We start from the raw sequence: 12,799 nt of genomic DNA on the forward strand, positions 1-12,799 counted from the left end.
TTAAGACTTAAAATCAAGATTAAGATAAAGGTCTGAAAAGCAAAGCATTGATTGCAGGCTTTATATGCATTTTAGTTAAGCTACTTCACCAGGGATGCAGCTGAATTCTAGTTGCCTTAGCATGCCCCTGCTCTCAGAATGGTGGCAATTACAGACACAGCTAATCCTTTGAATGTTCCTTTTTACTTGTAAAAAGACTCTATACAGCTCAATGAAAAAGTCCAGAAAAAATTAGACTTTATTACACCAAAGATTTCACTTTTTTCTATTTTTTGGTCCCTTTTCAGTCTGCACAAAGTCTTACTTTCCTCTGATTATGTTTTTGTTGTTACCTACCTATTTATTTTCTTTTAAAATAAAAGCATGTGTTTTTTCAAACAGGAAATATATTACCCTTAGATTAAGACTACGCGAGTTTTAAAAGCATAAAATCTAGCTTGGGGCACAGATGGTCTCATGGCTAGGTCACGCCCCATGTAGACAGGTGTCCCGGGTTCAAGTCTGGCCAATGGCTCCTTTCTCTCATGTCTCTCCCCCACTCTCATCCCTGTTTCTGACTCTATCCACTGTCCTCCTCTGTCAATAAAGGTGTAAAAAAGCCCCAAAATATGTATATCTTGAAATGGAAGGGGCTGTCATATTAGCCAGGGAATATTTGAAGTCATTGGACATCATTTTGTGAATCATTTTGTACGTGCACTCCTGCATATTTCTTGATATGAAATACTGTTAAACATTGTATTTGGCACTGTAAGCACTTTGAAGCTGAATGCACTTTGTGTTTGTTGGATGCCTAAATCAGGGCAGTGGTAAGAGTTTGTTTACACCATCAAAATGGACTTAAAACAATGTTTTAAAATTAAATCTTAAATGTGATTAAAATTGCAAAAACTATGAAAGACTATAAAAATTCAGCAACTAATCAATTGCACTAAAAAGTTTGGTTCTTTGACGGCCCTAATCATTGACATGTACAAAACTGAAATCATAGGAAAGGTGAATCTGCTTTACAGATATGTGGAGGTTTTTGATTGAACTTCCAATGGCCATGTACTTTTATAACTAAACTGTCATTATTTTAATTTTGTAAGGACTTTGACTAGAAGATAGGATTTTTTTACCATAAAGTGTTGATGTTATTCACCTTTCTGCTCTGAATCTATTCAAGCATCAGGTGTTATTTCAGTAATTGCTGTTTTCATGTCTGCGGAGGAATGTCCAAGTAAAAATGGATGGAAGCACACAGTACTGCAGACTGAAACACATCCTTTACTGTGTGTGTAGGCGATGACTCATCTGCAATCTAACAGCGGTTAACTGTTTCTACAGCGTTGTTATGGGAACATTGTCTGTGTTTCAATGCATTGAGGCCCTTCAAGGACACACATTATCTCTTTCTCGTTCTTCTTCTCTTTTGTTCTTATTGTTTTTTTCTTTCTTGCCCTGTCTGACTCAACTCGTCCTCTCTCTTTCTCTCCTCCAGACTCCCAGATGGTTTCACACAGCTCCTGAATCTGACCCAGCTCTTCTTAAACGATGCCTTCCTGGAGTATCTGCCAGCTAACTTTGGCAGGTAAACTGATGCGTGTCATTGTAAGCATATGCTCGGTTGTGACTTTGATGGATGTGGCCTTTATATACATCTTAAGCACAATGGACTCTGATTCAGGGCAGCTGGCTTTGATATAAAAGCCAAGGAAATGCGGGGTTATTTATACAGTACACTTCAACAACATCACAATTCAAAGAGTGACATCAAACTTCAAGACAAAGGAAAGAGGAAACACATTTAGAACATTTACAGTACAGTACATCAAGCTACAGTTATAGCTCAATTAGGTCAGTTCATTGTACTGTTGTCCTTCTCCCAGTATACTAGCACTGAGGAAAGTGGGTTTATTGATGGAAGTCTTTTTTGTCTCTGCTGCGGTAGGAGGCAGATACCTCTTTTAAGCTAAATACTAATGGATCTTACAGTTGACCGTAAGCAAATCAGCAGACGGTTAACTGGTTGTATGTTGAACACTGAACACATGGACAAACTTAACAGCTTTATGTATTACGTACATACGCTTCACTCTACTTACAGGGATATCCAAAAGAAGACATCAACGTGACCTCTGCTATGAAATAAATTATGTTTGATGACTTCTGAGTCAAAGTCTGCATAGAAACTGTGGAGCTTGTTCAGAAAATTTAAGCCAGTTTGGAGTTGAATGAAATGTAAATGTACAGGAATAAATCAACTTCCAACCGCATTGTCATGTTGTGTTAGGCCAACTTAAAGAATTTCTGCTTTGTATGATTCTACTTTAATTAAAATGATGACCTGAATTCCAGATTTAGTCAGTGGCGGTTCTTATATTGACCAGCCATAGGAAATAGAATTGAATGTAAATAATAAATTACTAAATTTGAAAGAGGATAGTAAAAGAATAATGAAGAACCCCGGTCATAGTTTAATCTAGCTGTAATAAATAAAACATATCAATTTGTCATATAACCTCAGGCCAAGTTAATCAATACTGCTCAATAATTATTGATCACTATTGTTAGTGATAAAGAATATAAGTTGACACTGAGTCTAGAGTTAAATAGGTAAGATGTTTCCCCACAGGGCACAGGTTACCTAGGGGTTAGGTTACGCCCCACGTATGCTAGAGGCCTGGGTTCAAGTCTGGCCTGTGGCTCCTCCACAGCATGTTACTACCCTGTTTCAAGCTCTATGCACGGTCCTATCCCCCTAGTAAAGGCAAAAGATGTTTCCCCCACTTCAACCAATAAAACAGATGTTTAAACAACAGCTAATACAGTTAAGTCTTTTTTCTGCTTCATGTTTTGTCTTTAGACTCTCCAAACTACGGATCCTGGAGCTGAGAGAGAACCACCTGAAAACCATGCCAAAGTAAGACATCTCTGGTTTATATATATATATGTATGAGAGATGTATGAGAGAAATTAAAAATGAGGAGAAGAAAGACAGACATTAAATGTTATTCCTCACACATCACCTGGTACAACCGTACACTAATGCAGACAGATGCCTAATGATGTCACGGTGTGTACGTTTGCTTTCCCAGGTGTCCAGATTAAATCTATATTTATCCCTGGCAGGTGTTCCTGAATACTGAAGAAGCCTTTCTTAACAGAAATGGGTTTGCTTTGACACTTTGAGATGTTTCTTTTTTCAACTTCATGTGGCTGAATCTGTCCCACTATTCACCCTAGTGTCATTGAAAACCTATCTCGCAGCTTTCTAAAGGGATTCCACTTAGAATCAACTCTGAAAAAATGTAATTAATGCATGTAATACTGCTGCTGAAATTGCTGCTTCTCTGTAGTGTGCCTACAGGTGCACAGTCCTCCAATCGCTTTACCTTTTCTGTGTGCACAAGGTTTGAATTAAGTGTATCCAAAGCTAAACAAAAGAAGCAATTTATTTGATTTACTTACTAACATGATTGAGTCAATATAAGCTTATGGCATTGCTTGAATGCAAAACATGTTTGTTAGTCTTTCTAAATTTGTCTTATTGCAGAGGCTCAGTTTACTGTCCCTGGCAAATTCCCTGCAGGAACAGTAAATTCGTAGCTTTCATTCATGTAACCACACAGAGGCCTGGAGAGCAAAAAAGGCAAAAAACAGTGGCAGTTATCATTTAAAACAGTGTGGGACTCCAGCATTGGGCATTTCATTCTTCATCTCTTCACAACGATGCAAGTTTTTACATGACCTGGCAACCACAGAAGAATGGAGATGTTTATCGAAATGTGCCACTTTAGACCCTTATAAAGCACAGGGACAATATGTAAATTGCTAAAACTGTGAAAGTCACAACCAGGAGTCAGCTTCAAGTACACTATATTCCAAAAGTATTCACTCACCTGCCTTGACTAGCATATGAACTTAAGTGACATCCCATTCTTAATCCATAGGGTTTAATAAGACATCGGTCCACCCTTCGCAGCTATAACAGCTTTAACTTTTCTGGGAAGGCTTTTCACAAGGTTTAGGAGTGTGTATATGGGAATTTTTGACCGTTTATCCAGAAGCGCATTTGTGAGTTCACACACTGATTTTGGACGGGAAGGCCTGGCTCTCAGTCTCTGCTCTAATTCATCCCAAAGGTGTTCTATCGGGTTGAGGTCAGGACTCTGTTCAGGCCAGTCAAGTTCATCCACACCAAACTCTCTTATCCATGTCTTTATTGACCTTGCTTTGTGCACTGGTGCACAGTCATGTTGGAACAGGAAGGAGCCATCCCCAAACTGTTCTCACAAAGTTGGGAGCATGGAATTGTCCAAAATGTCTTGGTATGCGGAAGCATTCAGAGTTCCTTTCACTGGAACTAAGGGGCCAAGCCCAGCTCTTAAAAACAACCCCACACCATAATCTTCCCTCCCCCTAACTTTACACTTGGCACAATGTAGTCAGACAAGTACCGTTCTCCTGGCAACTGCCAAACCCAGACTCGTCCATCAGATTGCCAGATGGAGAGGCGCGATTCATCACTCCTGAGAACATGTCTCCACTGCTCTAGAGTCCAGTGGCGGCATGTTTTACACCACTGCATCCAATGCTTTGCATTGCACTTGGTGATGTATGGCTTGGCTGCAGCTGCTCAGCCATGGAAATACATTCCATGAAGCTCTCTACTCACTGTTCTTGAGCTAATCTGAAGGACACATGAAGTTTGGAGGTCTGTGGTGATTGACTCTGCAGAAAGTTGGCGACCTCTGCACACTATGGGCCTCCGCATCCGCTGACCCCACTCTGTCATTTTACGTGGCCTACCACTTTGTGGCTGAGTTGCTGTCGTTCCCAATCGCTTCCACTTTGTTATAATTCCACTGACAGTTAACTGTGGAATATTTGGGAGTGGAATATTTCTTTCCCAAATGTTTGTAGAAACAGTCTGCATGCCTTCAATTATTTGGATGGGTGAGTGAATACTTTTGGCAATATAGTGTATGTTTGCAGACTAGCCTATCTGCCATAGTGGTGAATCCCTTTCTGGACACAGCCGCCAGGATGAGCGTCTACAAAAGCTTGATGGTGTTATGTATTTTTTGACTTGTTTGGAATATTTGGAAGGGTAAGACATTCTTTGTCAGTTAAGTAAAGGTGTGTGATAATTATTGAAGATTAGCTAGTCTACATTGCTTAATGATAGCATCAGGATCACTGCCAGCTATCATTCAGTATTCTGGCGATATGGTGTTAGTGAAAGGCAGTCATATTCGACTCAGGTTGACACAAAATTTGATGTCAGGATTAGGAGAAGTCTGTCTGGTGATACTGTTTATAATAACCTACTGAGAAAATGGAGTGCCTAATAGCATTAAACCTCCGTTTACTCCTCTCTGGGTCTCTTTCTCAGATCTTCAGAAGTATAGCCCAGGCTTGTCTCCTCGCCAGTTAGTGCATCCAGTTGAACAAGAACTTTTTTCATAAAAAAAAATAATTGTAACAGATTAAAATATAACTGGTTGAAACGCGTAGGTAGAAACTGACACCATCAACTTTTTCTATAGTGTGCAACATTTGAAAGCCTTTCTTGAGTGTGCAATTTCATGTAAAAGCTATGAATATATTCCGCTATGTAATATTACATTTCATTGAATGAGCATTACTGTAGCATTAGATGAACATCATACAGCTGTACTGTGGCCAACAAGGGCACAGATCAGCAACAGAAGCCACTAAAGAACTTCATTAAAAAAAGGAATACAAATGTGGAGAATCTGTCCAGAAAAAAGCTGCATGTACAGCAAACACACTGCAAATACAAATCTTGCAAGGTCAAAACACATTCAGAAAAAGACTGCAAGGGGAAGAACCTGCAAATCTGATCTTATGCGGAAGTAATCGAGGCCTGGTACAGAGAGAGCTGTGAAGTGTGGTGATTCCATCCCTGACTTCCTCCCAATTGATTCTGGTGGATGCAGGGGTTTATCTCAGCCCCTAAACTCCTCAGTACCTGTATGGACTGGATAATGGGGTGGTTAACAGGGGAAGTCAACTGTGTCATTTGGTGACACACCCAGATCACCAATCAGGACATTGCTAATGATGATACTGTGATCCTTGTGGAGACTGTAGATGTCCTTGTGGGGGCTCTTAACTTGCTGAGTAAGAAGGCTGAAATGTTGGGAATTCACAACTCTTGGGCCAAAACAAAGATCCAGGCGTTTGGAGACCCCTTGGATATGGTAAGAGCGTGGAGGTTGTGGAGCAGTTCACATACTTTGGCAGTGTAATCCATTGATACACTAATGGTTTCACTTGGCAAGGTGAAGTGCTCCCTGTATCTGAGCATCCAGACAAGTCTTTCAGTCCTCCTGGTGTTACTATACCCTTGTGAGTCCCTGGACACTGATGGCAAGAGGCGCCAACTGAGCTACTTTGTGACGATTTCTCTCCAGTGCATTTTTTTTTAATCATTGGCAAGACCCTAACCCTGTGTAATTCAGATGTGCTCAGGAGAGCTGGGTTCTTTTACATTCAAACTCAGTTGAATGGAAAGGAAAATTAAGGCATGGCAACACACAGAAGATATTCACTATACAATTTATCAAGTACATCTTTTATGCCTTTTTAAGATATGTATTATTTTCTTTAATTCTTTCCCTTTCATTGTTTTTTTAAATGTTCATCTAGGTATCTCACAATGTTGTAATCAATGTGTTTCTGTCCTCTCAGGTCCATCCACAGACTGACACAGTTGGAGAGGCTGGATCTGGGTAGCAATGAATTCTCTGACATGGTGAGATTAAATGCTATCATGTTAGAAGAATTTGTTATCGCTGGAAGCTTAGCTATTGAAAATTTTTCATATACGTGTGTATTTGCTAATTTACCAGTATAAAATGAAAAGGGTGACAGGAGAGAGAAAGAAATCCATGCAGAAACATACTGTTGTGTCATATTTGCCTGCTTTCTTTAAATTATGGCTTTAGGGGCTTTTTGATTCTTTAATTGAGGGGAAAGGATGGTTAGACAGTTCATAGAATTGACAACAGGAATGAGAGAGTAGGGGAAAATATGCAGTTAATGGATGAGAGTGGGAGTTAACCCAGTTGAGAAAAGGCAGGGCAGGTGTTTTGTAAAGCAGCATCTCACCACTCCAAGGATTTAGGCTCATAGTGTGCTTTGTCTGTGTTGGGCACAGCCCTAAGCTGCCCTGGAAAGCCCCCACTGGGATGCCATGGTAGTAAAATCTGCTCAAGAACTTTCAGTACTTCACAGCAGTGATTAAAATGCTTCAGGCATGATGTTATTTGTGACTTGTCCTAATTTGCTCACTCATTTACTTTCAGACATTTCGTTAGTTAATTTCTCTGTTGTGTGACTTTCTCATATGCCCAGTGGCCACTGCTTTGAGAGGACTAGCCTCTGTACATGAAATGCACATTTTAACCACTGAGATAAACAGGCACTCCCAAATGTCATAGAGATCAAATGCTGCACATTGGGAATCCTCTTTAGACTGTTTTTTTTTTGTTTGTTTGTTTGGTTTTTGTTTTGTTTTGTTTGTTATTTTTTTAGGCCGAAGCGAGTTCAATGCACAAACCTTCAGTTGGACCATGAAGTGGGACTTCATGAAGGGAGGGGGTTGGACATCTAACATGGGGGTCAGACAGGAAGTCGTTGATGACAGGAGTGGGCACGCTGTATGGTCTGCTTCCTGCCAACGTAGAGAGAAAGCATGGAGTGACAGATTGCCAGTCTCAGCGACTCTGCCAAAAAAGAAATTATTTTCTATATCTATGCCAAGGATCTGGTCTAAAGATGCACTTAAGTTTTTTTTTTTTTTTTTTCTTTTTTTTTGGATCTGTACATGATCACAACATTAGTGCTGTAACTGTGTCCTTTGGGAATGAATAATTTAGTTGTTTTAAAACTGAAGAGATGTATTTTTGTTGTTTTATTTGTTGTTAATATGTAAATAAGGGTTTCTGTTTTGTTTTAAGCCGGAGGTTTTGGAGCAGATCCACAACCTGAAAGAGCTGTGGTTGGATAACAACTCGATACAGTCTATACCAGGGGTAAGGCAAACAAACTGACATATTTCTTTAAAATTGTGCGTATATTTCTTGTCATTTAGTTAATTTTTCTTTTTTTGGTTGCAGTGGATAGGAAAACTTCGTCAGTTGCGGTACTTGGACTTAGCTAAGAACCGAATTGAGACGTTGGACACGGATGTTTCAGGCTGTGAGTCTTTAGAAGACCTGCTGCTGTCCTCCAACATGCTGCAGCATCTCCCTGACACTATAGGTAAACACACAAACATGCACATGCATGCACACAAACATTATCATAGACTCCTGCATCTCTAAAATGAACCTGACTCCTCAGTCTGTTGTGCTCAGTGCCACATCTATTCATCCCTGGAAAAATAAAATCTTTAAAATCAGGTCACATATGATTAGTTTTATTTTCAAAAAGGGCAAAGTCATTTATTCAAACAGCAGGCCGCTGTAGTTTCAGCAAATTCTAATCAGATAGGAATAAATTTGCCATTGTCTGAGACTGTGTTCAGACTCTGATTATTATTCATTTGGCATTTGAGCAACAAAACTACAACAGAGCAGCAGGCTGCTAGGCTAAGAAGCTACCTCCAACATCATATTTGCATGTCTTCAAGTTGAACTTAACAGATATATTCTTATTAAGAAATGACAATGGGGCTTAACCCTGCTCTGATAGAGGATTCAAGCAGGCTATATTGTCCTACAAGAACATGTTAGTACTTGAAACAGGATGACATCAGCTACGCTAAAACTGTCCCCTCTGGTATAACACCTTAAATGTTTGTCAAGCGTAAACTCAGTCCTGAGTTGGAACTTTAATTCAAACCAAAGTATAGTTGGTACAACCCATAGCTGTACAGTAATATTCAACAATAAACAACAAAACACACTAAGTACAAAAACTATGAGGTCTGTGTGAAAAAGACTATGAACAGTAACTATAGAAACTATACCTTAACACAGTAGATCTCACCTGGTGAGTCAGGACCCAGAAGTGGGTTGCAGAGCTGTTTTCAGTGTGAATGTGTGATTTGAAAAAGAAGAAGTCTAAAAAAATGTATTTTTAATGAATGCAAAACCTAATCAGACATAAATCCATATATTTTCTTTTACTTCTTTTTGTCTTTTTTTTTTTTTTTAACAAGACCACCACTTAATTTCTTTTTCTGGGGTGGAATCTTAGGGCCTATGCTATTCAGCTCCTGTATGGACTGGATAATATGGCAGGGAACAGAGGTAGTGAACTGTGGAGTGTCATTTGGGGATGTCAGAATCACGTATCCAGACTTTGCTGATGATCCTGTGATCCTTGCGTATACTGTAGATGTCCTGGTGGGAGCTTTTAACTTGCCGAGTGGATGCTGCCATCTAATCTGTGTCTGTGAATAGTGAAAGCGTGGATGTTTAGAGCAATTCACCTACATTGGCAGTGTAAGACATCATTCAGCTGACTGTGAGGCTGAGATCGACCATGGACCTGTACTTATGTATGGGGTGATGGGTGCAAGACGGTGTGGTGCTCCTGGTATCTGAGCATGTGAATGAAAGTCAGAGTTCAGTCCTTTGTGCTCCCAGTCTTATTATAGTCTTGTGAGGCTTGGATGTTGACTGATGGTCAGAGGCATCAGAGGGGCTTCGTTGTGACAACTTCTCTGTAGTGCATTTTTGGGTACCATTGGCAACAACGTGTGTCAAATGCTGACATGCTCTGGAGATCAGAGATGAGGAGGGTCAGCTGCTGGATACAGTAGCAACAGCTGCACTTCTGCAGGCACCTGGCATGCTTTCCTAGGCCTGATCCTGCTCACTACATACTGAATGTCCAGAACCTGGTGGGCTGGTCCAGACTTTGGCTTTTGGAAGGCATGTGTTGAGCGACCAGCTGGGAAGATTCCTGGAGAGATGGGGCATGGGCCTCGCACAGGCTTGGACAATGGCCATCAGGACACCAGAGCAGTACATGACCACACCTGACTGTTAGCGAGTAGGAGTGCATTCTCCACATAACTTAGAGAGATGGTACAAAGCGACACAGCTGCACAGAAACTGCACTTTATAGACCTTTCTTAAAGCATTGGAAATTATACCATTGATCAAACCATTTTTCTCCTGTGAAAGACCTTTTAAAGCCTAGTAAGTCTTATATCCTAATACTACTAATATTTACAGATTTTATGGTTGTTAATACTAATGGACACTGCACGGCATCCTTTGCCTTCAGTGTATGAATGTGATGTGAATGAAAGAATGTGACTTACTGTGTAGAAGCACTTTGAGTAGTCAGAAGACTAGAAAAGTGGCTAAAAGGCCCCATACAAGCTTAAGCCCATTTACTGTGAACCGTTAAAGCTTTATTCAAAAAGGGAATGTTTTAGCTGATTCTTGTTCTTGTTCTCCAGCACATAAAAGTGAAAACATCATATTGCCAGTGCCCTTGGAATAAACAGAAACCAAACAGCAACACAGACCACACTGAGGAAAAGACTTAGCAGGATGTCATTCAGATTCAGACAACTATATTCATCCCAGAAGGCCACTTCAGGTTCACAGCTTACTGAGTTGATAAGAAGATTATATATGATGTATGGAAATTATGTTCATATGTTTGCTTGTATGCTGTGTAGGAATGTTGAAGAAGCTGACAACATTGAAGGTAGATGACAACCAGCTGACCTCACTGCCTAACACCATTGGGAGGTAAGAAACCTGCATAAACGCAGACACACAATTATGCATAAGAAGAAGAAAATGATAAAGATTTAGCCTTGCAGACCTTTATGTTAAAGACACCTTCCATAATTTGGTCAGATTTTCTCAGACAGTTAATCTTAGGTGGGTTGTTGTTTTCCTTGTTCATTGCTGATGGTTGTTGCTATGATGGCTCATGATTGGGGCGTTCTGTGTGTTGTTTGCTGCGATGCCGTGGCAATAGTGCGAAGCCCAAGCAAGGGTGAGTAACATTAGCCCACTGAATCCAGGGGTGCATTCAGAGACGGACAGATGTTGAAATGCGTTACAGATACAAAGACCAAAGCGCATAACCACATAGAGCTTTGGAAAATTACATGCAAACATACAATGAATAATCAATTTCTTTCACAGTTGACTTTTTCATATTTGGCCTTAATATTTGACAAAAATCTCCATAGTATTTGACAAAATCGCTGCTGAAGCTAACAAATCTGAGACAGAAATGATTGCATGTAAAGAGATAAGTTATTTATTACAATAACTCTCATTATAATCCATCACAGGCTAGATTTAATCATAAAAATCAAATTAGAATTACGATTATTGAATTATAGTGGGGCATTTTTTTGAGAAGAAACACAGTCATTCTATCCCTGATATTTTAGGGTTTGATTAGTGAGCATAATAATATGCTCACATTGCAAATAAAAACTAGCATCATTGCTATTTCATTTTCTTCATGATATACTGGACTGAAATGTTGCCTTTTGCAACATATTTGTATCTGAACACTGAAAACATTTTGTCCTTCTGAACAAATTCCTGGTTTTAGCTTCAATAAGTAGAACTGTAGATCCATTGCTTTCCCTCTGACTAAACCAAAAAGTCTTGAAAATTCCTATTCTTCCCTTTTATTTTGAAGTTTTGCTTCTACCATTGAAGGAGGCTATGCAATTGTTTGCAGCTTAAGTGTAAATGGGTCATGTATTTTTCCCTCTAGCTGCATAATTATTACATTATGAACATGGAACAGCATGCACTTACTGGCCACTTCATTAGGCATACCTATTCCACCTCTCATGTATGCAAATGTCTAATTAGCCAATCACATCGCAGAAACCAGTGCATGCAGGCATGCAGACCAGTTCAAGGTGATTTGCTGAAAATATCCAGAAAGTGTCAGTTCTCTGGGCCAAAATGCCTTGTTGATAGCAGATGTTGGATGAAAATGACCAGACTGGTTTGAGCTGATGGAAATGCAAGAGTATCCAGGTGCCACTCCTGCTAGCTAGGAACAGGTAACTGAGGCTACAGTTAACACAGGTTTACAAAATTTGGGAAATGCTTCTTGGTTTAAGTTAATTGATAGGAACATACAGTAATTTTGTGTTGATAAAAAAAAGCCTGCCAGACTATCAACCATTCTTCCCCATTCTGATGTTTTGTTTTAACTCTAGCAGATTGTCTTGACGAGTCTTCATACCTTTATGCATCAGTTTCTGCCATGTGATTAGTTAATATAATATTTGCATTCATGAGCAGTTGCATTCATGAAGTAGTCAGTGAGTGGGTATTTGCAGGGATGAATCAGGAAATGTGTTTCTTTACATGTCTGTATTGTGGAATCAATATTAATGTATTTTTATGGAGAGAAAAAGAGATATTTTTTTCTGATTTTCTTCAAGTTCTTAACCTTTTAAAACCACAACTATATACCGCGAATGAAATTAATCTAAGTATTTAGATGTACATGACTTTACAGAGGTCTATTTTCATGACTAAATAGAAGTATATGTACATTAAGAAACGGTATAAAAAGAAATGAAAGAAATACTGCCTGTGTTGATTATGAAGTTATCTCTTAGGTAGGAGTTTGTTTCTGTTAATTTTACTAATTATCTCAAACAGCTTAATTTCAAACTCATGTGTAAGTATTCACTGCTGTCCACTAGTTGCAGATGCTTTTGTTGATTTAGATATTAAAGTATTATAAAGGGACACATTTACTCAGATACCCATTTCTCGAGAGAGAATATTATCTAGAGGGGAAAATGAAGGCAGTAAAAGTATAAATA

At 39.3% G+C, this 12,799-nt stretch overlaps 1 protein-coding gene across 11 annotated transcripts in view; it reads left to right on the forward strand.

The window, feature by feature from the left end:
* lrrc7 (leucine rich repeat containing 7) overlaps positions 1–12,799 on the forward strand; it is a 179,724-nt gene that overhangs the window by 112,321 nt on the left and 54,604 nt on the right. For 8 of the 11 annotated variants that reach the window (XM_041790407.1, XM_041790411.1, XM_041790409.1 and 5 more), the window contains exons 5-11: positions 1,484–1,573; positions 2,849–2,905; positions 6,703–6,766; positions 7,974–8,048; positions 8,133–8,277; positions 10,658–10,730; positions 10,966–10,983. In XM_041790407.1, coding sequence (XP_041646341.1) covers positions 1,484–1,573; positions 2,849–2,905; positions 6,703–6,766; positions 7,974–8,048; positions 8,133–8,277; positions 10,658–10,730; positions 10,966–10,983 — 522 coding nt within the window. The remainder of the gene's footprint in view (positions 1–1,483; positions 1,574–2,848; positions 2,906–6,702; positions 6,767–7,973; positions 8,049–8,132; positions 8,278–10,657; positions 10,731–10,965; positions 10,984–12,799) is intronic. The other 3 variants (XM_041790408.1, XM_041790417.1, XM_041790418.1) reach the window with 1 other exon arrangement.

Source organism: Cheilinus undulatus, linkage group 7 (assembly GCF_018320785.1).
Source record: "Cheilinus undulatus linkage group 7, ASM1832078v1, whole genome shotgun sequence".
Classification (NCBI taxonomy): domain Eukaryota; kingdom Metazoa; phylum Chordata; class Actinopteri; order Labriformes; family Labridae; genus Cheilinus; species Cheilinus undulatus.